Source organism: Xiphophorus maculatus, chromosome 20, assembly GCF_002775205.1.
Source record: "Xiphophorus maculatus strain JP 163 A chromosome 20, X_maculatus-5.0-male, whole genome shotgun sequence".
In the NCBI taxonomy this organism is placed as follows: Eukaryota; Metazoa; Chordata; class Actinopteri; order Cyprinodontiformes; family Poeciliidae; genus Xiphophorus; species Xiphophorus maculatus.
The window spans coordinates 4,130,530-4,155,432 of record NC_036462.1 but is presented as its reverse complement, the minus strand read 5'-3'; the positions used below and the strand labels follow the sequence as shown (position 1 = coordinate 4,155,432).

At 40.5% G+C, this 24,903-nt stretch overlaps 2 protein-coding genes across 2 annotated transcripts in view; one reads left to right on the top strand and one right to left on the bottom strand.

Annotated features, from left to right (window-relative positions):
• Positions 1-7,973, bottom strand: part of LOC102217456 (glutamate receptor-interacting protein 2-like) — a 192,978-nt gene extending 185,005 nt beyond the window's left edge. The window contains exon 1 of the mRNA XM_023325528.1: positions 7,601-7,973. Coding sequence (XP_023181296.1) covers positions 7,601-7,655 — 55 coding nt within the window. The 5' untranslated portion in view covers positions 7,656-7,973. The remainder of the gene's footprint in view (positions 1-7,600) is intronic.
• A 3,159-nt stretch (positions 7,974-11,132) lies between these two features.
• Positions 11,133-24,534, top strand: LOC102227572 (gamma-glutamyl hydrolase-like). Its single transcript, XM_023325718.1, has 10 exons — positions 11,133-11,370; positions 11,453-11,575; positions 13,560-13,674; positions 14,459-14,509; positions 15,113-15,197; positions 15,362-15,500; positions 21,287-21,393; positions 21,890-21,980; positions 22,642-22,779; positions 22,863-24,534. Exons 2-10 carry the CDS (start codon positions 11,464-11,466, stop codon positions 22,982-22,984), a joined length of 960 nt encoding a protein of 319 aa, XP_023181486.1. The 5' UTR covers positions 11,133-11,370; positions 11,453-11,463; the 3' UTR covers positions 22,985-24,534.
• The last annotated feature ends 369 nt before the right edge of the window (positions 24,535-24,903 follow it).

Below are 24,903 nucleotides of genomic sequence, written 5' to 3'. Positions count from 1 at the left end.
TTTTACACATATCCAGTTTAGTAGCACATATGGAAGTGGGATAAACAGGATTATTTTTTGGGTGGTGAAACAATCAGAATTAGGCCAGTCCAATGAAAAGTCAGATATCGGTCGTATAAAGACAAAAACGTTGGATTTGTCTGTAATGTGAGCATAGCCTATGATGTTGCTAACTTTTAATTAGCAGAGAATGTGTTTGACCTGAGCTGCCAAAACCTGAACCTGCACTGGTCTCAGTTGATAAGTTGGTGTCAACTGGGTTAGGCTATAAAAACATTTTGTTGTAAAATATTATGTAGCTTATGTCTGGTAAAATAACAAGACTTCAGTGAACATAGTCTACAAATTTAACCTATTTCAGCTTATTTTCATACGTTTTGCTCCTTTTTACTCACCTATTAAAACAAATTGCCTGTTTTTCCACAGTCTGATGGATAATCACTATTTTAAAACATCCCTTTGACTCCATATCCTGTACCAGGAAATTCATGGATGAAAGCCACCTTCCACATTCTGCCGCTCTAAAATAGGGTGCAGTGGGACAAACATGATGAAACCCTGCGCCTCAGGCTACTGCTAAATGGCAGATGCTGTGAGCTGCACTTTCAGCTGGTTTGGGGAAGAATTCACCTTTTGTTGAACAGCCTTTTTAGTATACATCAACTAGTATTGTATTTTGCACCTAGAAATCCTAGATGATTTGTAAGTTCTATTTCATTCAGTAAAAAAACACACAAAAAGAAAAATCAAACCATTAAAAGCAGCCGCCTGGAGGCATTGCTGTCAAGATTTCTCCAGTAGTCTGCACTCTCCTACAGGAGTAAACAGTATCTGTGGTTTCAAAGTGTGCTGATAAATGATGAAATACATCCGTGAATCGCTGACAAGAAGCACAAACATCTTCACCATGTATAGGAAACCTCTCACTGACTGTTGCATCAAACCTTTGCTTTTATTTCAGTCAAATAGTTTAAATGCTGTTGCCTTCTTGTCCTGTGTATTATACTGTACAGCTGTGTTTGGGTTGATTACAGCTGGTACCAGATCTTAAACTAGCCAAAGCACTTCAATACAATACAATTAGCCAGTTTATGTGCAAGAGAAATCTGAGACCAGGGACAAAGTTATATTGAATGATGATACCGCTAACCCTCTGTGATGAATGATTTTCAAAATTAGCTTGTCCTCTAAGGTGCACAATTAATTTCCAATTAAAAGCAGATATTGAGTGTGGATGTAGAATCCCATTAGCACTGTATAATTAATTAGGTTTAAAGCATTTATTTAATATTCTCCAGTTTTATCTGTAGTATTTTCACAAAATCTGTTTCATAAGTCCATACCAATACTGCAGTCATTTCCTGAAAGTTGCATATTTTCCTTCATCGTTAACACTGAAAGAGGTGCAGAAGAAAATCTAAACACAAATTGTTGTAACCAAATTATTTTAATCAATTAGTTTCCAAAACTAAATAAATCATTACAATTCATTTCAAGAGTCTTCCTAATTAAAAAACATTTATTCAAAAGTACCAAGATATGACTGAATCAGAAGATGCAGCTACTTATATTTGTTATATAGAACAAGCAGTTATTAAAATAGCATAAAATAAAAAGATTAATTTAGTAATGTGGAATATGTTTCTTTTTGCAGTTGAAATAATTTGAATCATTTCATTATTGAACAACAACTTGTTCTTGTACTTCAAGAACAAGTTTGTGTTAAATCTGAACAATTAACTTCACAACAATCAATTCTCTAAAATATTTCTAATATATCTAAAATATTTTTCTCAAAGTAACAATGTGAGGTAAATGTCACTTTACTGTGACATCAGAGACTAATAATTATACAAGAGAAAACCACAGACCAGCTTCTCAAACGTCATTTTCAAGCTTTTTATAATTGTAACTCATTTTATTCTTGTTTTTATGATTGTTCAGCATTTTGAGAGATTTTAAACAGCATAACAAATAAAATGTATTATTATCGTTGTAGCAGCCTAAGAGGGAATGTCCCCACTGTAAGGACTCATGTGACTATTTTTATGATGTCATCATGTTGCTGCAGGGTTTACAAGATATTATTATTTGCTATGTAAACACAGAGATATCCAGACTCTATCTGGTTGACGTTTTGCATCGGTGTGGCTCCACCACCACGAGCGAGACTGCTGTTGAAATTAATTGGGCCTGTGTTGCTGCTTCAGCTGCGGTTCAAAGATAATAAGGCTGCAGTTCTGAGGTTGGGGATACAGGAGCACTGGATTTGTACTTTGACATAAAATTTCTGATTCCTCTCTTTTATCATTGCTGTATTTGCCCCAACGTGAGAAAGGGATTCTGACAACTTTAGTAGAAACAGAGGAACACGCAGATATAGGGAGATGTTCACAAAATACAACATAAATGTGTTTATTGGTAAAAAACTAATAATATAAATACAAAATGGTAAGAAAGAAACACAACTAAAACAAGGAGCAACCCATAAACCATAACACCAACTCAAGGTGTCATGTAAAACATTACAAACATTAAAAACATGACAGTAAGTACAGATGACTTTACATAAACCATGCAAGTGAAAATCTGTTTTCATAGCTCCAGTCCAAATTCACACAGCTTTAGTTCACACAGCAAAAAGTGTAAGGTAGATGCTTTAATGTTGGGATTGTTAAAACGGCTCCTTCTGCTCTGATCTGCGGTTAGTTTGGCCCAAATGTAAAGAATTTGACTTGATTCTCCAAAATTTGGAGTCAGTAAAAATAATAACAGTCATTGGAATCTGAAAACTGAATGAATTATGGCACGTTTATAAGGAACATTTTAAAAGCAATGAATAGATACATTTTTAAAATGTATAATTTTCAGAGACAAGATCTTACTTAAATGTAAAATTGTCTTTTCATTGTTTTAGTAATAGATATTCCCTTTTTTCACCTTATGATGTGCAAAAGAGTTGCAATAAGTTTTAAGTGTCAAGATAAATCTAAACGTTGTTCTGTTGGGTTGTTTTCTCAGGGAATACAGGCTTATTTAAACAAGCTGATTTTCCTGTTGCTGATGTTGCCAGCAGCACCTCAGGCAAAGTTTTCTTTGTGACTCTTATCATCCTTCTGCTTTTACTTCCTCCCTCCTTCTGGTATCATGTCTTTCCTAATACCACAATACACTTCTGATCCGTTTTTGACAGAAGTACTATAAATATTAAAGTGTTTTAGTGCTGGAGCTAAGCCACATACTAAAGCTTCTAACAGTCAAAGTCTTGCTCTCTCTTAACAAGCACATTATTTGATCTTCTAGTCTCCTGATTAATGGGATTTCCTCTCAGTTGATAAGCACAAGAAACCGGCCTTCCTATCGTTCCCCTTCAAACTGCTCTCTGCTTCATCTTTTTTATGACTCTCTTTCTGCCTCTTTTCATTTGCATTTTCATTGTTATCTTTTTTTTTACTCCTTTATTTTCACCTCATCTTAATGCTGATCACAAACATTGTTATCATTTGCACCCTTAGATTTATCCATACATCTCACTGTCTCTTCTCTCCTTGGTGCAAACAAACATACAATTATTCATGCTGGATTTCTTGCCCTTTAACTCTCCTTCAATGAGATGTTCACATCAAACAATTCCAATCAATCAACTATAAAAAAAATGTCTTCTGGTGAAAACTTGCTCTGAATTTCATTAAAGCCAAAGATCAAGGTTAGAAGTTGTCTGTCTTGTTGGATAAAGGAAGAAGAATCAATGTATGCAGCTCCTTACCTGACATCTTCTCATTGTTTATCCAGCATGATAGACTTGATGCTGTGTAATTATGCCCTTTCATTTGACAGAATTACACTCATAATAATATTTTGCTCATCCTCAATGCTTGCCAACTGAAGATCTTCTGCATATCAGCCATGAATGTCTTGAAAAAGCAGAGGCAGTTCTGTTGCTATAAATGTCCCCATAAAAATGAAAGACTGGACAACAACAGGCATTGATCCATAAGTTGGTTGTCAGAGGACAGCAACTTTTCAGCGTCTTGCACAGCTATGTTTTATTTGCACCTCTCTCTAACACTCACAAACACACACTCTGGCACAGATTTTACTCTGCTGCTAACATTTAAACACCCACCATATCTTTCTGACTCTCACACTGGTAGCTTAGGCTTAAAAAAGGATTGCCAATTGCAATTTTGTCATTCATCCAAATTATTTCAAAGCCTATGCAAATTTCTGTAAGTCGCTTTCATTCAAACATTTAAAAAATATAGTTTGAAATTTAAAACTGTCAATAGATGGAAAATAAAAACCTGAGTCCTGGGGTGTGCAGGAGTCATAAACTAATCTACACCACATGTCTCCATATCGGCTTTAACTGCTTATCCTTTCAGGGCCACAGGGAACGAACTCCGGCTGTCATTGGGCGAGAGGTGGGGTACACCCTGCACAGGTCACCAGACTATCACAGGTCAACCCAGAGACATGGAGGACAAACAACCATGAATGTGACACTTTAAGGGCAATTTGAAGAGAATTGGACTGTGGGAGCAGGTTGGAGTATCTGGAGACAGACCCGACCCGGTTAATGTTAAACGAGCCTTTTTTAATATAAATACACATTTATGTAGCTTTTCAAATAAAATAACCATGTTTAGAAAATGCTAGTTATACTCAGATTCACATAAACATTAGCTCATACATTGCAGAAATCCAAGAATCTCATGTTTCCAATATCTGAAGTCTTAAAATGTAAGAGTAAGAGTAACAATAGTTCATAAAAGTCAAAGTAAATCCAGTAAAACTAATCCCAGTAAATGTAACCAGTATTACCCACCCAAAACATTTTTTCACCTATTCTTGTTAATCAGTTAATCAAGCTCAGTGTGATGTACTGCCATGGATTATCTAGTCATCATTTAGCTAACATTATCTGCCTCCATGCAGGAAGGCAGCAGAGCTACCAACAGAGCCACCGTACCACCGACCACGTGTCTCCATATGAGGAGATGTTGCCTTCAAGTTCACCTCCTGTAATTGAACATAGAATATCCAGTTTCTACAAGTTATCTCCAAAATGTAGAATTTGGACATAGATGTAATTTTCTGGAATTGACTGAATGCTCCATCTTTGAAAGTTACATTCTTCTGTGTTCAATGTGCCAATTATGCCACTGATGTTTTTATTTTACAAATCATTTTCTGTTTCACCTCTTCTTATTTTTATGCAATTCTGACTACTGCTCTTTAATGTTTTTGTTGTCCATCTTTACATTCAGTTGGCTAGCCATAACCCAACTAAGGTCCCAATGGACTCAACATCCTTTCATCTCCACTGTCTTTGGGGGAATGTTACATTCTGACTTCCAACTCATCCTAAGCAGAGACGTCTTTTAAACGATTTCAGCTTCACAGGATTTATTTACCTGAAAATCTATTGAAGATGAATCCCTGTGATGATCTGTATAGTAAATTTTCTTAAGCCTTCATCCATTCATCTGGAAGCCAGAAAGGATGGATGTAAACTGTTTGTTTTATCTCTGGATAATGGCTGACCAAGAACAAAGACTCACAGCTTTAGTAAGAGCAGGTAGGGTCCACCACACCCAAAAGAAGCCAAAGTGAAGGCTATGCAGAGACAGTCCATAGTGAGGAAGTAGAATGCAGGAGATTCAAAGCATGGACTGAATTCTTTAAGGAGATGAATAAAGTGTGCAAAATCATGTGAGACTGCAAAACTGCTTATCAACTACCTGGAGAAACTGCTCGCTCTCTCTCACAGCATGAAGACTCTGCTCTGCGGTAAAGGTATCAGTCAGCATGTGATAGTTTTTTTCTAGTTTTGGGGAGGTCTTCAATGGTATGTTATCAAAAATGCAGTGGGATCTCCAATATGTGCCATATGACGGGTGGAAGTAGATTAAGAGGGATTTAATCATTCACAGAACATCCATGGTGATTTAGTGATAAATGATTCGGGTGGCTGTGCATCAGGGCCCTGGGAAGAAAATAATGGCTCCAAGTGTGCAGGATGAATATAACTGCAGGTAAAAACCTATTTGGTAAGGATTGGTTGGCTACGCTCTGCTGCATATCAGCTGCCAAACACACAACAAGAATTTGTTGTTTTCATAGAAAATGATGAAGCTGTGCAATCTGTGCATTCTATATTCCAGCTCTAGAGTGTGTTTACCTTCAGAGGACATCAGCGTTATAACTGTCTTCACTCTGCATGAGTGCTGAACAATTTTCTCCAGCCATATTCTTATTTATTGTGTGGATGTCAGTCATCTCATGATAGTAATGTGACAGTGTTAAACTTTGAGACTATTATTTTGAAGTAAATTGTCATGTTGCACTGATAAGCGTAATAAATAAAAACTGCTTATAATAAGCAGCATCTTTCTGGTCAGTACAGTATGTCATTGGATTGACCAGTAATACAAATACATCAGTAAAGAAAGAAAGATGTAATATTTTCTAACCAAGTAAGAGTTCTGGAATTTGTCATTTATTTTATCATCTCTAGTTGGAAATCAAAGTACTTTAGAAACATGTAGCCCAACTGGTTTGTTTTACGCCAAACTGAGATTCTTTAAAACACTGAATGTGCAACACAGAAAAAAAGCAGTAATGCAAAAACTTATTTAGTCTAACAACTTTTAAACACTAACATTGAGGTAGGTGTGATTCTAAGTTTCCTTGAAATGTTTTGTTAAAATATGGTTCTGTCCACTAGATCTGAATGTTTCGTTACATTGATGACTTGGAGAATCAGAGTTTTTAACAACTGAATCAAACTGTCTGAATTAAAGCAGCCATAACCCAACTTTCTAACTTTCATGACATAATCAACTCAATCCAAGCTGTTCTGGACTCACAGTGACCTGGATGAGCGATTGAAGGAAAACTCTTTCCCGTGGCTGTCAATATCAATCTGTTTTAGCCACATGTGACACCGAGCTGTTTCCTCATTTGCACACTCACAAATTAGCACCATCACGCTCACGTGCACACTGGAGCTGACCAACATCCATTCTGTCCGCCTCCCCCCGTGTTCACGCTGCAGGGCCAATAAGCAGACTGTGCGCGTGTGAGGGCGCGCGCGTGCTCTGGAGTGGCTCAAATAGTCTTTTACACGAGCATACACACTGGCACACGCGCGCACAGTCACCATGACCTGCCAGCATCTGTAGCCTCGCGCCATCTCTGCTGAAACGGCGGAACAAACCCGGGCTGACACGTGTGCGCACTGCGCGCGGCTACGACAGACCACGCGCGACAGTGCACGCGCTCAAACAGAAGTCACAAAACTTACAGACACTCGTTTTCTCTCACACACTAACACACGCACGGTCCCAAAGCTGCAGGTGCGCGCAAACCATGAGCGGCGCGCGCGCACGCACGCTTCCAGTGATGCAGAAAAGTCTGGACACATGAAGCAGAAAGCGCAAAGATTCAAAGCGACTCCGGAAACAAGCTGTTCACATCTCAGCGCAGATCTTAAAACCTCACGTTATCCGCGCGCAAACGCGCACTGCAACGCGCGCCCGCGTCCAAACACGCTGACGCCAACACAAGCGCGCATTCATTAGTTTTGCTTTCCTACCTTCCTCGTGCATCCGTTGCAGGCAAAAAGTGAGGTTCCGCCGCCAACCCGGCATGCTGTTAGGAGCAGGAGAGGTCGAGCTGCTGAAGATGAAGGGATTAAAACCTGGAGGTGATGAAGAGGAGTGATGGTGATGATGAGGGGGCTAGATCCTGTCCGGAGGAAATGGTGGCGGGAAGCAAAAAGCAGACTCAGTTAATTTAACCTGAATATTCCTTCTTCTTCTTCCTTTTTGTCTTTTCCTCCGGTTTGTTGGTATGAACGGGGAGCCGCTGCTCTCTCCAGTAAGACCTCGCTGACAGTTTGTGACAGTCGGTCCCGCTGCAGCACCAAAGCTCCCTCTACCTCAGTTACTCCCTCTCATCTGAGACCATGCACTTTTTTTCTTCAATTCACTCTTTTCGTCTCTCCGTATTCTGCCTCTCACTCTTTTGTGAAGCCGGTTTATCTCCCTTTTAAATTTCCTCCCTCTCCCCATCCATCTATGTCTCTTCCCCCCATTCCACCTTTTCTTCTAGCCAATCTCACTCTAGCCAGTCAGTCATAAATTGGTGGTGTTTTTTTTTCTTTCCATCTCAGTTTAACTCTTCTTCAGTTCTCAAAGTTCTGATGATGTCACTTGTGTCAAGAAAACTTCTAGAGTAAGGCACACAAAATTCACTAAACCTACACAAAAACTAACAATCAAAGAACTTCAGACACAGTATCGGTAAAAGATTTTTTACCAACTAAAAGCAGCTGACCTCAACTTCAGTCATTCACTGCCTCCACATACCCAGTTTATTGTTGTCAGTCTTTATGTATGCATCATCTGCAGTCTAAGTAAGTCCAGTGTACATGAAACAAGCTCTGTTCTTCAGAATGTGAAATTAGAGTTAGAGATAACCTGAAGAATGTCTACACTATATAGATTCATGACTGAAGATTTGTGAATTTACATTTATAAACCCCATCTGATCAAATCCACTGCATGTAATCTAGTTTAAACTCTGAATGCTCGTTGTTATTCTTAATATCCTTATGCACAGAATTAAAAATGACAAAAATCCGTAATACGCTCATACAACTGTCACTCATGGCTTTCAAAAGAGTTATGGAGTTCCTGGTGTTTTATATTTGTTCACATTTTGTCACATCATTGTAAAAAACCTGGATGTATTTTACTGAAATATATGTTATAAATACATTTTTGAAGAGGACATAAAATGATACAAGGTTTTCCAGCTGTTTTCAAAATCTTTGCCAGGCATTTGTATCCAGACCCCTTTATTCTTGTATTCTTGTTCTTACCAGCCAGTGCACCAAGAGTTACTAAATCAATAAATTAAGTCATGTGTGTATTTTAATTTCATAATGAATCAGAAAAGTTACAAAGATCAGCCAGGCAGGTCATGGATAAGTTCAAAGGAATTCTCGGTTTGTAACCACATTCAAAGCTTTGAACATGTGACTGATTACTGTTCAGGGACCTTATCTGCAAGGCTTGGAAACATCAGTCTGTGTGCAGTCAGTCTATAGAAAGTGTTTGACTTACTGATAGCAAACCTGGAACATAACATTTAGGGGCCTGTGGAGAAAATTAACCTTCCAACAAGACAATTATCTAAAAATTACAGCCATAGCTGAAACTTTTAGATGTAAGCCATTGATATAATGGCTTACATCAATCTGTATTCATGCAGGAGAATGGCTAAGTCAATGTCCAGATTCTGAAATTGTGGCAAGACTTGAAAATTATTATCTGCAGGCATTTCCAGCTAATCAGTCTGAGCTGGGGGTTTATTCCAAAGGACAATTGGAAAAAAATGATGTCCATTGCAGGTGTACTGCAAATGACAGTACACCTGTGACTGCATGTCATTTGCAGTCACAGGTGTATACACCAAAGCTGGTGCACCTGTGACTGCAGTGAAACATTGCTTGAATGTTTGTATTACCCTATTTGCTCATATTTTGTTGTCAAGATGAAGAAATGACTTAATAATAGTCATAGATCTTTTATCCACTTGATTAATTTGATCACTCTGGTTGGCTTAACAGCCCAACTTTATGATTGTGAGATGTTTCGCTTTAAAAAGGAAGGGAAAGGAAGAGAAGTATAATTTATATGTAAATGTAGTTCATACATAAATGATGTGTCACTGAGAAAGAGTATCACTATTCTACCACTTAATGTGGGAGGAATTTTTGTTTAAAATACATACAGAGGGAAATAGGACCATATTTCAGCTTTCATAAAAAACTAGATTGTATCTGATTTTATCTAAAAGAATTTGCTCTTCATGTTCATTTACAATCTTAATATTTCAAAGAATTTGTACCATGCAGAGGAATACAACACATTCACACACTGACCGGAAACGAAAATATACGGAAGGTTTAGTGGAGAAGTTTGACCTCTTGTGGACAGTTTAGGCTACTGCAACTTCCTCATGACACACAGTAAAGCAGTTTCATACTCAGTTTTCTTGTAATATTGTTTACTTATAGCGCATCACACCTCTTAATAAAATTATTTTTTCTTTATTTCTGCTGTGAATGTATTTTGAAGCAACAAAAAATGAAAACGCAGAAGTTTACTGGAAGAGTAATGAAATGCATCAAGAAGTTGGCCAACAGATAGATTTCTGCTCACAGCTGCAGGGTTCCGATAAGAAGGAATTAAAGAAGCACTTGGTTGTAAATATTTTGCAATAGTTCTGCATTTGAATTGTGCTGTGAGTGAAGGGACGAAAGAGGAAGCATTAAGGAGTATCCATCTATCTATCTATCTGTCTGTCTGTCTGTCTGTCTGTCTGTCTGTCTGTCTGTCTGTCTGTCTGTCTGTCTGTCTGTCTGACGGTAACACTGACAAAGTTTTGCAGTGCATAATATGTGTGATCTAAAATTGCTGGACTTTTTAAAGATCCTCTTGGACACCCGGGTGAAGTGGAGGGTAATAAAACACTTATCCTCCAAGAGGGTGATGCATTCTTGGGGTAATGTTGACCAGGCACCAACTCCTTATTGTTCTATGTTTTCTCTTTCACTTCCATTGTTTCTCATTTATTGTTGTATTTATTTCAAATCCAAGCAGAAGATGAATTGCGTTTTGAGATGATTCACTCAACCAGCTAGACTGTTTGAGAGGTTTATTGATTCTGGAAACCATCAGGTGTGGGTGTGGGTTGTAAAACTGAAACAAAAAGAGGTTGGTTATGTAGATTCAGTTCAAGATTTAGCAAATGGAAAAAATAAAATAAAAAAACGTTTTCCCACATTTTTTTCTGATACAAAATTGGTTTGATAATGTCTTGGGGTGACAGAAAATGGTAAAAACAGGAGAAAGTGGAGCTGTACTTTCTCACAGCAGTGTACAAGATTTGTGTAATGATCAAAGCGAAACGTTTCATCATTATTTAATGAGCAAGACCCAGTGTCACACAAACAACTACTACAGCATTGCTCAAGATGACTTTTACCTTTCTTCTTTCAGAGGAAGTTGCCTCAGAGATCAGAGGTTTCTACTCTCTCCAGTTCTCTGCTGATAGGCTGGTATGTTTCTGTATCTTCTGCTCTTCGTGCCATACGTTTCGGTGACGCAAACTCATGTGAAGTTGCGACGTTGAGTCTACCTGTGCAGCCAGGACGCTGGTCAGCGCCTCTCACACGTGACGCGGTGACGCTGACAGAGAGGTAGAGACAGCGGCAGCAGCCAGACTCAGCTCTCGGTCATTCAGCACCAGCATTATCACCAGGACGAAGCATCTTTGGATTTCATCCGGGCTCAGGTATTCCTACATACTGTGATTATACCTGCCACCGTCAGTCTGTGAGCTCAGCGTCCATCCTTCAAATTCTCGTTTTTTGCAGACTTTGGAACCATGCGTGGACCAGCTGCAGCGGGGTTGTCGGTGCTGACCGCCTACCTGCTCTGCGGGCCGCTTCTCTGCGCCGCGGCCAGCAGCCAGCAGCCCAACGACCGACCCATCATCGGTAAAACATGAGCTGTCATTTATTTTCCTCCAAAAAGCGCCTGCAGGGTGATCATCGGATTATCATAGCTCTTATGTAATATTTCGGGAATGTTCGAGAAAAGGTGTCTGAATGTGGGGAGCAATGGAGGCGGTGCTGAAGTACTGTTGAGCTTTAAAAAAAAAAACATGATGGTAAAATAATTCTGCATTTTATCAGTAATACTTCCTGAATGAACTAAATCAAGTTTGATTAGCAACAAACACATTCAAAAAGTAACATTTTAAACAAAATCTTAAAATGTAAGGTAGATATTGAAACTGAAACTTTAGAAAGTCTCTTTTGCAGAAGCTCTTATAAGGTCAAGTAACAACCTTTGGAGCTTGTCTGTTTTTCTGATGGTCAGGGTTATTTAAAAATGTGACTAATTTTGGATTTCATCCCAAAGCTTCAGCATTAAAGAAGACATCTTTGGTCAGAGGTGCAGAAAGACTTTGCAGAGTTGAGTTAAACATTTAGTCACTGTGGTTAGAGGTGTGTGGCCATCACTCAGAGCATGACAATCTATAGAAGTGTCATGTTTCTGCAAATCATGCTGAGGACTGCTTTTTGTGTTTTTTCATGTCTGACCTGTTAGACTTGTTCACTAAGGTCAGAAGTGAAGAGCAGTTTGGTTTCATGTCATATGCAGTTGTTGCATTGAGAATGTTAGTAGAGAAGTACAGAGAATGTCATGTTTTTATAGATCTAGAGAAAGTTTATGGCAGGGTATGGTACTGTACTGTATGAGGACGTCTGGAGTAGCACAGAAGTATGTGAGAGTGAAGCAGGACATGTGTGAGAGCTGTAAGACTGTGGTAAGGTGTGCTGTAGGAGTGACAGAAGAGAAAAGTGTCAGGTGTGACCAAAGCATATCAACCAGAATCAAAGCAAAGATGTACAAGACATTGCTGAGAGGTGATGCTGTTTGGTTTGGAGACAGTGGTAAAGATGAGGAGACAACAGGCAGAGCTGCAGGTAGCACAGAGGAAGATGTTGAGGTTTCCTTTGGGAGTAACAAGCAGGGATGAGATCCAGTATGAATGCATCAGAGGAACAGCTCATGTCAGATGTGTTGGAGATAAAGTCAGAGAAGCCAGACTAAGATGGTTTGGACATGTTAGGGGACGGATAGTGAGTCCACTGGTCAAAAGATTTTGAGGAAGGAACTGGGGAACTGCCAGGTCAGAGACTTAGAGGAAAACCAAAGAGGAGATTTATGGATGGAGTGAGAGAGGAAGATGTGAACGATATGGAGACAGATGACTCACTGTAGCGACTCCTGAAGGGAAAAGCTGAAAGGAAGATAAGATGAGTTAGACTTGCTTGTCCTCCTTCAAAGTATCATAGTCTTATTAAATAATGTTTTAATCAATGTGTCCGTTTTCACTTTTCCACTTCTGCAGCTGAACATGTCAGTGTATGACAGGGCAGAGAAAAAGGTTGAACAGCTGAAGGGGTTAGGACACTGCATGTTTTTTTTGTTGGTATGTTACATAACACCAAATCATACGCTCAACCACCAAATGAAAATACATAGAGTTGTGGATAATAATTTTATTCTTAGAGCTTAGTTTTACATATATAATGAGTGAACAAAGATGCACTTTCACAAAATTCAGGTGTTGAAATAGAAGATAAACTAGATTAGACCAAAGTCTCATTAAAGAGCTACATTTTAAGAAACTCACTCAATATGAAATATAAAAGGGGAAAAAACTTTTTTTACAGATATTTTTAGTTAGTTGCTTCTTATAGTTTGGGTTTTAGTTGAACAGAAAACTTTGTAGATTTTATAAAGGCACAATACTCAGAAATGTTTAAACACCTACTGTATGCGTTCCAGTAACTCGTCTCTTAATGTCACACAGTTGTGTTGTGTTTCTCTAATATAATCATGACGTAATAGATATAAACATTTTTTGACTGGTGAAATATCAGTAATTCTGTCATCTTCTGGCTGTAGGTGTGTTAGCACAAGAAAATCTGCCTGATGACCAGTTTGCTCGAGGGTCTTCTTACATTGCTGCCTCCTACATCAAATTCCTGGAGAGTGCTGGAGCCAGGGTCGCACCAATCAGGTAAAATATCACATTTCTCTCTATTTTCTTTTTATTACATTTACCTGGTTGCTGTCAAGTCTTCATCAACTGCTGTTACTGCAAACTTTATTATATGCACTGACCCCATCTTGCTCTGTTAAAAAAACTGCCCTCACCTGTACATACTGGTCAGCTTACCACCAATCATGGTTACCATGGTAACCTTAAGACTATGGACTATTTTGAAGAAACTCTGTTGCCAACTATTTGCTGATGAATCAGACTATATGCAGAAGAAATGAATGGTTGCTTTTTAAAGTTTTAACAACAGCAGTTTTCTGATGTAGGACTGTGACTCCTTCACTCTGAGTCAAATTGTGCCACAGCAGGAAGGCAACTGTTGTTCGCCATCACTTCAAATCAAACATAACAAGATATTACTCTGGGTCCTTTGTCAAAGAACATAGTGCAAAAGATGTAGCTTTAAAAGTTTACAAATTATTATTCAAAAGTAGTTTTAAAGGACTCCTTTTATAGGAGTCCTGCTTGAAAATAAATTTCAGAGCATTGATTCCTGTTCCTCACTATTCACTTCAGCAGTACATATCTGACCAGCAGTTTCTTCTGTCATGGTTTTTCTGGTGGATTTTGACATCTGGATAATTTGGAGAATTTTGCTGACCGCAGCAAATATTTACAAATACTTTACCAGTTTTTAGTATTTCAATATGATTAGTTTGCTTTTTGCTCATAGTACTAAATAAATAAAAAAAAAACTTTTTAATGATTTCAACTGTCTTTATATGTATTTTGTGTTCTGCAGGATCAATCGCACAGAAGAAGAATATATCAAGATGTTCAACTCAATAAATGGGTGAGTATTCTTCTATATGCTCTTACTCTTCTATATATAAAGGATATTTTTAGTTTTTTCAGTTTGATCATGAAATGAGAGCTGCTTCATATGGAAAAGAAGGTGGAGTTAGGCTCATAAATGTGCATAAAACCAACTGAAACGTCTTCCTCTCTTCCTCCATGCTGTAGCTCAGCTGCAGATGAATCACTGAAGAGCCAGTGGAGTGAAATGTATTAACCAGGTTTACTGACTCTACACTTTGATCAAAGACCATAATGCTGCTTGAAGTCAACAAAGACCTTTCTTCAGACAGTGTAGTTAGGAGAATGCATTCTGGCTCTAAATAAGACTCATTATATTTAAAGAGTTTGCAAACTTTATTGATTTAGTGTGTCAACTGTTGTGTTCTTGCAGTTCCCAACACTACCACTAGAGGTAGCAAAAAAATCTTCCTGTTCAGTTTGAATGAAATACTGAGAAAACGGACTGCACATGGTTAATGTCAAACCATAGAGACTGAATGCACTGAAAGACATAAACATTCACCATCAATTTCTATCATTTTTTTTTCTGTCAAATCTCAGTTTTTTGACTTCATTTATCACATTTCTGTTCCTTCAGGTTGCTGCTGCCGGGGGGAGACGTAGACATTCAGACATCCCAGTTCAGTCGAGCTGCCAGGATCTTTTACAACTTGGCTTTGAAGGTATGAAGTCTGACATACAGCCGAGACTGTTGAGCTCCAGTAACTCCTCAAGATATTCTCTGACATGTGATCCCTGCTTAGCTGCAGGATAGAAGCAAAAGAACAATCTTTACACATCATCTATAAATGTTATCTAGTAATTCCTTACTTTCTGACCTTTTTAGGCCAATAATGCAGGGGATTACTTCCCCATCTGGGGGACATGCCAGGGCTTCCAGCAACTCTCCGTCCTCACCGCCAGAAGAAACCTGCTCACTCTCACCAAAACCAAGGCTGTGGCTCTGCCACTCATTCTCACACCTGGTATAATTCTTCTCTCTATTTCAGTCCTTCCAGGATTTCTTAATCATTTTTGTGATACTTTGCAGTCAAAATGACAGATTATGTGGCGCTACTTTAAAAATATTTAAGAGGAATTTTGCGTTATTTTTTTAACCCCTTTCAAAATCTACATACAAGCATATATATTGGACATGCAAACATTTTGTTCTTTGAAGAACTTAAATCACTCAGTTGTTGTTACTCGTCATATTGATGACAAACTTTAACTTGACATCAAGTTAGGTTGATACGTCAGTGTAGCAGAAGTAAGAACTACTGCCACCTACAGGTGAGAATTAGCAGTCACTTAAAGCCAATATGTTTTTGACCATTTTCAGGGAAAATGTGCAATAAGCTCACCATAATGGATTAGCATGAAAAGAAATGCGGGGTTCTGCTGATTTTACATGAATTTCCATGATTGTGAAATTGCAAAAATCTTGAGGAACTATTATTTATTCTACTTTTACCACAAAACGAACAACATAAGTCATTCTTGGGCGTCACAAGCTGACTGTCATGTTGAGTCTCAACTTGGAAAATACATGTTCATGTCTGTTCAAATTAAACTCTTGAGTAAAATATGAAACTTGATAAAACTGCTTCACACAGTCAGAAAACACATTTCAATCTGGAGAGACTCACACAGAGAAGAAAATAGCAGTTAAAAAGATTTAATGGTACAATTTCTTTGGCGCTCGGACCCGGCAGAAGACCGTGAGCCGAGGATCGCCGTGAGCAGGCGGTCTGCTCGGCGAGCTCGGGATAGTCTTCCCCCCAAAAGAGGGAGCCGGGCCGAGGCCTGGCTGGCCTGCAGTCGGATAACTGATAGGCGCACCACGTTGGTTGGGGCCTGCAGTCTGACGAGACTGATAGGCGTCGGTTGGGCCTGCAGTCTGCCGAAACTGATAGGCGTCAGTCGGGCCTGCAGCCTGACGAGACTGATAGGCGTGGGTCGGGGCCTGCAGTCTGCCGAACTGATAGGCGTCAGTCAGGGCCTGCAGTCTGACGAGACTGATAGGCGATGGGGCCCGCACGCTGGCGGGACTGATGGCGAAGCAACGTGATGGACTGCGAGGCCAAGCCGGCAGGGCTGAGGGCCTGTTGGGCCCTGCTAGCTTCCCTAGGTGTGAAATAAATGTTAGAGGTGACGTAGCGGCCTCTCGGGATGGACAGCCAGATGCAGGGAGTTCCGAACGGGTGCAGCTTAATCTTGACCTTTCTTGTCAGGCACCGTGAAAACTGTAGCATAAATAAAGGATACATAATGTATAATTAAACATAAATGTTCACAAAACACAATGCGCACATTCCTACCTCATTCTGCTTTCCAAGAGCACTATTTTACAAATTTTCTTTTTCTTCAGGCTCTAATGCTGACTCTGTGTGGTTAGCGAAACAGGAAGTGCCTAACACAAAATACGAAAGAAGAAATCTACCGCTCTTCAAAATAAAGCACAAATCAAGCACTAAGTGTCACTGTGGGACCAATGAACAAAAAGAAGAATTTCACCATTTAGTAGCTATTTACGATGACTAGGGCTCCACCACCAGTTATTTGGAGAGATGCTCACCTGCAGACATTGCATGTGGAGCTTCGAGCACAGCTGAAAGATTTGGTAGGATATAGGATGAGAAGGCCGGGGATGACCAGCGGCCGAGCTGAAGGAGAGAAGCTGAAGGGACGCCTGACGATGGCGATGAGGCAACGCCTATTCTAAAAGAATGGCCCGAGAAGTGGCAAGGGGGAGGATCTCAGCTGAGATCAGTCTGAGGTGGCAGATGAAACGGGCAGCGGTTGTAGTGGTCAGGGAAGAATTTAGTATCGAGTTAGATAGTCTCTAACTGATTGAATACTTTAGATGCAGTGTGAACTCACTCCGTATCTGAAATCCATAGAAGGCTAGGAGGAAAGCGCATGAGTGGAGCTCTGATGTAGGGGACGAAGGCGCCGGATTGGTGTGCAGTGATGAGATTCCCAAGTGATGGGAATGAGATGGGTTTCCAGCTATCAGGATTAGAGGAGCTATGCTTAGAAATCCCTTGAGAAGAAATTCACAGCGGGGTTCGACTAGACTAGACGACCAGACTAGACTAGATGATGTGGTAGGTTGCTAAAGCTTAGCGTGAAAGTTGCTTCCAGCGAGCAGACTGCGGATGTAGGAAAGAACTGAAGAAGGGAAGCTGTAGGAATGCTTTGCACGGAGGCAGATGTGGGAGTTATAACTGGACCTGGAGGGGCAGACTGGCTGCCTGTGATCTGCTGTAATATGATTAAGTTGTACGGATATACGAATCCTGCTTAACTAATTAATTAATTAATGCAACTACGGATGAATGCATGGATGTAATTCTCGAAATCCTGGACTGTTTTTATCGTATGCTGGGGGCAATGAGACGAAGTTGGATCGCTAAATAATAATAGGGGCCTGTAAATCCCCCAAAAGCTCTTTAGAGAACGCAAGGAAAAGGGTAGAACAAGTCAGGATTCCTACTGCGCGGTAGACTAGAGCACGTACACGAGACCGAGAGTCAACGTCGGGCCGGAGTTTAGTTTCCTGCCAATGAGGATCGCCATACGTCCTGCTCCAACGGCTGGTAGCGACCGACAGAAAGGGATTACCGAGACGCTTTTAGGTAATCGGCCACATAACAGGGAAGTTAGATTTTCGTGAGCCATATTGCCAGCGACGGTCCGGCTTGGTGGTAAGCAGTCGGATTATCGGGGAACGGGAGGCTTGTTTTAAACGAGCGAGCTTTGTGGTCGGCTACGACTAGCTCCAGCGGTAATTACTGACCATTCATTTACCAGAAGAACGTTGGCTGGTTTTATCCCGTCGCGTGAATCGAACTGACGGCTGTACAGATGACGCTGACCACCTAGCGCGCATGGCTGCGTACCAACTGTGTGTATGCCTCCTTGATATGGGTCGGAACCAATGGATGACGAGGAAAGAAAGCTGTCAGAGCGAGCGGCGTTGTGAACTATGAATCACTTGAGAGAGGACTCGTGAAGTTTGTATCGCTGTGCAGGTGAAGCTAACTGTTCGAGGGTGGAGGTTAAGATTGACGACTGGAAAGTACGCAGATGAGATCCGGTCTGGCTGCGATGAAGCTGCAAAATTAGAGAACCTACGAGCGGCTTCTGATGATCAGACTACTCGGGGTGCGACATTGGCCCGACTGGGGGGGAAGGAGAACCATCCTCCCCGCATTGTGCACCAGGAGCGGCCCCGTGATTGATGGTGCTGCTAAGGTGTGTGTGCGTGACTGTTTCTCCCCGTGTATGTCGGCTGCCTGGGTGGCTTGTGTTCCTGATTGCTCAACTGAGATCGTCAAGCCATCTACGGTCAATGGCTGGGATTGCGGTTGTTGTGGATGCTGGACCTACTAATGAAGCCATTCGTGTGTTCCTGCAGCATTGTTACGTTTCCACCTGGTTCACCAGATATAAGCGCGGATCTAGGTAGGCTGCGTCTCTGCTCTCGGGTAATCTACCTGCTGGGTCCACAGTTAAGGTATTTTCTCTTTCAGACACCTGATGACTGCACCATTTTGGAGCTGCAGCGCTCGGACGCTCTGCCATCTGTGTGGATGGGCTGCTTGCATGGATCTGGAGTAGAAGGGGCAGCACGGCTTTTTTTTTTTTTTTAACAGAAAGAGAAATTGTAAATAAAAGATTGCCCATAACTCCGTTTGTTTTCAGGTGCGTTTTATATGGAACTTTAGGCGGATCCCCTCTACTAGTCATGAAAAGCTTAAAGAAAATGGTGCTGCGATTAGGAGACCAGCGGCAGCTGGGGCGGAGGCCAGAATGAGCTGAAATGCAAACTGGAACTACTGACAGAATTTGGAGCGATCTTAGCAACAGAGGGAAGAGAGGGCTACGGCGGCCTGAGCGGGGAACTAACGGAACGAGCTAGTCGCGACCCTGGAAATGCCAAGACTGACCGGCGATAGGAGGCGTGGTAAACATGAGTTAAAGGCGCTGGTACGCTGACAGAGACGTAAAGCGAAGGGAGAATGAACGAGTCAGGAGCAGGTACGTCTTACCTAGACGACGCCCAATGGGCGCTGATGAAGCTGTGGGTTGATGAGGCTGACAAGCCAGCTGCGAGCCGAGATAGGTGGAGGTGGGCGTAGTGGTCTGATGCGACGTCCTCTCGGAGGTGAACTGGGAGAGACGATCGGGCAACGGATCGAGTCCATGGTGGGACGAGCAGGAAGAGCCGACGTGCGTCGGTGCAGCCACGGCGGATCGTGGAGACAACCAGCGCTTGCTGCGGGGGACAGCGCCAATGAGCCGCAGCAGCCTATGGTGAGCCGGAGCGGGGAACCGGGCAGATAGCGGAGGACTGCGACGTCAACGAGGGGAGGACGGAAAATTCCGCTCGTCGTCGCCGATGGAGGCCGAAAGAAGGCGTGATGAGGGCGGTTAGATTGGTGAGGAGTAGCGGGGAGTCGACAGGAGCGCAGCCGGTCGGTGAGGGATACTCCCTGGATCTGGGCGGACGGAAGGCAGCTGAAACTTGTTGACTGAATGTCGGAGAGGTAGGAGAAGCGTCCACGTAGGTTCGAAGCACGGCTGGCGAGCAGGAAGACCCCAGGGTAGCTTGGACTTTTGAAGGCGTCTTTGGACGACGATTGGCTGGAGCGGCGTGAAGCTCCGGTCCGGATTGGCTGCGGTCGGGCGTAGTGATCAGATGATGTGGTGAAGCTGGTCGAGTCTCCCAGTTTGAATTTTCGCCAAGGCTCCATTTTGTCCGTTTTAAATGTTATTTCAAACAATTATTCATTTTCATTTAATTTCAATAGACTTGATTTGAATTTCCAGTATGTTTGTAAAGTTGAAGTTTGACAAACATATTCAATGATTGATGACCAATGGAATTCAATGGTTGCCATTGAATTCAAGCTTAAGCTGCAGTCACACTGTTTTGTGTGTTGATGTATCTAAAAATATACATGTTAGTCCAGATCTAAAAAAAAAAGAAGCATATTTAGGGAAAAACTATGAACATCCTATTTCACCTACAACATAAGTTTTTTATGCTACCTGTTATATAAAATGTGTGTGTGCTGGGATAATAAAATACACAGTATTGTGTGTAAGGACTGCTGCTGTGTATGTAGGCTGAGCGTCCTCAGTCCTGGTCCTGAGGTTCTGCTGTTTTTATGACTCTGCTCCAGCAAACCTGATTCAGCTGATTGCATTACCTGCTCAGCTTGCCATCAAGTGCTGCAGAAGCCTCTTAATCACCCATTCAATTATACTCTGGTGTGTGGCAAGAGTGAAACCCTTAAAACATACAGGAGAGTGGATGCTGAGGAATCAGAACCACCACCCTTATGGCTAAGATTATTGGTTTAATTACCTTCTTTTCAGATTTTATTTTATTTTTTAAATAAACCTCCACTACAATTACAAACTACTTTGTAATAGCCTGTCATTTAAATCATGTTTTAATGCACTGATGTTTGCAGTTGTAACTTAATAAAATGTGACAAGGTTATTCATATTTTTACACTGCGCTGTAAGTCAAAGCCGTTTTCTAAATGTGTTGATTTAATTCAAAATTTCCTCAGACCAGAATCTGATCCGGAAGTTGCCCTCCTGCAGAGACGGACAGGCACACTTTGCTCCATTAAAGGAGCAGATATAGCTCAGCTACACCTTTAGGCTGACTTTATTCCACTGAACCATGTTGTTTTCATTTCACCTTTATTTATACAGATTAATGAACATTTCCTCTGTCTCTGTCCTGCAGCGGCCCAGTCCAGTCGCTTGTTCAGGAATTTTCCCAGGGATGTGCTTCAGTCTCTGGCTAATAAAAACATCACCTCCAACTTCCACAGCTGGAGTCTTTCCATACAGGTATTTACTGCTTTTTTTAGATTTTTCTTCTCCCCTCCTGTGACAGCTGGACAGATCAAACTTCATCTCTAAAATGTTTTACCACACATCCATGGAGGTAAATCTGACTGACATGAGCTTTAAAGGTGTTGGTGGGGTTTGAACTCCTGCTGTCTGGTTTGCACCACCAACTCGTCTCCACACCAGTGTTTTATTCAGATGAAATTTCATGACATTTTTGTTTTCAGTCTCTTAATTCCATCATTAATTTACTTCTACTGCTAGTTAGGCATCTTTCTTACGATGATAATAACCTCAAAATGCACTAAGTGTGGTAAATATTTATGAACAAACTACATGCATTTTATTACTTAAGATATGTGTTTCTCATGGTGAGGTGTTCAGTGGGTATTGGAAAGCGTGGTTCTCCTGACACTCATAGATTTTTGCTGTCCACTTGTCACATGGAACAACCAACACAACTAAGGCATTGTTTAATTTGTGCCTGAATCTACAGAACTTCACCCGAAATGCCAAACTGAAGATGTTCTACAGAGTGTTGTCCACCAACAGCGATGGAGAGAAAGAATTCATCTCCACCATGGAAGGTAGCGTTCTCTGTTGATCCCTTTATAGTTTTAAGTTGCTTTTATGAGGCACATCCGACCTGATAACTTTTCATTCTTTTACGTTACTCCAATGGGTTTTAACACCGGGACTGAATTCAAAGTATACAATATACTGTATATTCACCATTCAAAAACCATGTGATGTCCACTAGATGGCACCAACATCCCACAATAATGTGCACAACTTGTGCAGAAGGTTTTCCTGAATATTAGGGCCAGATTGAGAAAAAATAACAAATGCAAAAAATAAAATTCCAAGTATAAAATATATATAATATTACATATATTACAATAATATGCTTGTATGAGAGTAAAATCATAGTATTATGAGACTATTTTTCTCACAATACTACATAATAAGAAAAGCCATACTAGAATAAAGTCTTAATATTATGTAATATTGTCTAGTATTATACATAATACTATAACTTTTTTCTGGTAAGGCTTTTTTCTCATAATAATGTGACTTTATTGTCATAATTTTAGTTTTAGTTTTTTTTATTTCCTTAGCAAAGCCCTAATACTCAGTTGTATTGTCAGCATGTTATTGATTTTTTTTTTTTTTTTTACTTTGAACGTATTAATCAGATTAAATTAAACAGCAATAGAGTATGCTAACAGTGTTTCTGGTTTTGATTAGCTTATCGCTACCCGTTCTACGCTGTGCAGTGGCATCCTGAAAAGAGTCCGTTTGAGTGGATAGATAAACCCGGCATGGTTCACACCGTCTCTGCTGTCCGAATCAGCTTCTACACTGGAAGCTTCTTCGTCTCTGAAGGTAACACATAAAACCTGCAACCTTGTTCAAACATTTTTAGGTTTTTATTTTTGTTATTTTCTTCTCTCTACGTCTTTCTTCAGCCTTGAAGAGCCAGCACCGCTTCTCCAATCCTGCTGAAGAAGACAAAGCTCTGATTTATAACTTCTCCCCTGTCTACAGAGGCCTCAATGCAGTCTTCATCCAGAACTATTACTTTGATTGATGAATGATGTTTAGGAACTAAAGGTCCTGAGTTCAGTTTAATCATAATTTATCATGTGTCAGAAATCATTTTATTAGCTCTGTTGTGAAAACTGGCATAAAGTGGTGAGATCTTTCCAGGCAACGCAGAAAACAGATCATAAAAAGACTGGGAGAAATAAGTAATCTTGTATTTTGATTTACTGATGATTATAAAATAAGTAATCTCAAATTTTGATTGATGATTATACAGAGAATTCGAGAGTTTGATGTAATGAAAAGCAGATCAAGAAATGAATAACATGATGAGTGAAATGGTGAAAGGAATTAAACTCAGATGATTATTAAAAGAAGTTATGTTTGCAGAATTGAATCAAAAAGATGATTATGTTTAATGATTCATGATAACCATACAGCATACATAAAATTGTAACTGAAATAAGCATACATTGTGTGTGAAGTACATTGGCATGTGATTCTTGGACTGTGTTATAATTAGAGCAGAGGCCAGTAACAGAATGTGAGCTGAGTGGGGAGGGCAGGAGAATTTCAAAGAGGAAAAATTCTCAGAAGCAGATGAGAGAAAAGCCACCAGATAAAGGAAGTAAAACCAGATGGTCAGTTATAAACAACAAAATGAGAAGTGAACAAGGAGTTGACTGATGTGGAAAGATGTAGCTGCTGTCAAGACAACTGCATCTGGTTTATTGTTTTGATGTTTGGTTTAAGGTGGCAGTAGTTAAAGTTTATTTAATATTAAACATTAAGTTTAAATGTGTGGTAGTTTTAGTAAATTTGTGTTGATGCTCATTAAGTTCGGTTAAGTGTACATTCAAATGTGGGGGGAACTTTTATTTTGTTCCACGGACCATGTGTTGCCCGGGGAAGCATTAGCTGGCGCACTTAGGTGCATTCAAGCCCAAGAAGCTGATCGCTAGAAATTAAACTTTATTCCTCAGGAGTCAATGCGGCTAATGAGGTACGGTTTTGTTTATTAGTCTCCGTGCCGAAGTCAAGCCAACAAGAAGATGCAAACAGAAGACCAGCAGAGGGCCTCAAGGGAAGACTCTGCACTTCTAGAAGGGGACAAGACCCATTGACCCATTGACCCTGGTTCCACCCTGGTTCAACCCTGGTTCCTGATTCGACTGCCGCTCTGCGCTCAACCCCAAAGATCTCAAAGCTGCTGCAACAGACTTGGAGAATGGACAAAGGTCACGGAGTGATGAAGATCTGAGTGTTCGAAGGACAACAACCAGTTCTGCTTTGTTTCTATTCAGAAGATGATTTTGCTGCACAAAGACAAGACCCTAACCAAGGACATTGAAGCTTTCTGTTGCCGAGATCATTCGTCATCTGGGTTTGAGTTGAACTGAACCCCAAAGCCTCACTCAGTAAATTAGTGACACAGTTTAGGGAATGAGGTTAGGAGAGGATTGATTTGGTTTTTAACAATTTAGATTTTTATTCTTCATTTGTAATCATTGATAATTGATGATTATCAGTGATCATTAATACCTGTCATTTACCCCTGCTAAAAGCTTGCTTAGTAAAGATGCATTAAAATTCTAATGAGATTTGTGGACAGTGAAATTAATTGAGTCATTTAATTGTTTTTGGTTCTTCTAATTAGTGTAAAACTTATGAACATGTTTCTAGAAATGTGGTGGCTTCAGACGTTCCTTTAGTGTTGGTAAAATAATGACCATGGGGCCACTAAAAATGATCTAGTCCAGGGGTGGGCACTCCTGGTCCTCGAGGGCCGGTGTCCTGCAACTTTTAGATGCATCTCTACTTCAACACACCTGAGTCAAATAATGAGGTCGTTAACAGGACTCTGGAGAACTTGACTGCACTTAGGAGGAGATTCAGCTGTTGGATTCAGGTGTGTTGGACCAGGGAGACATCTAAGAGTTGCAGGACACCGGCCCTCGAGGACCA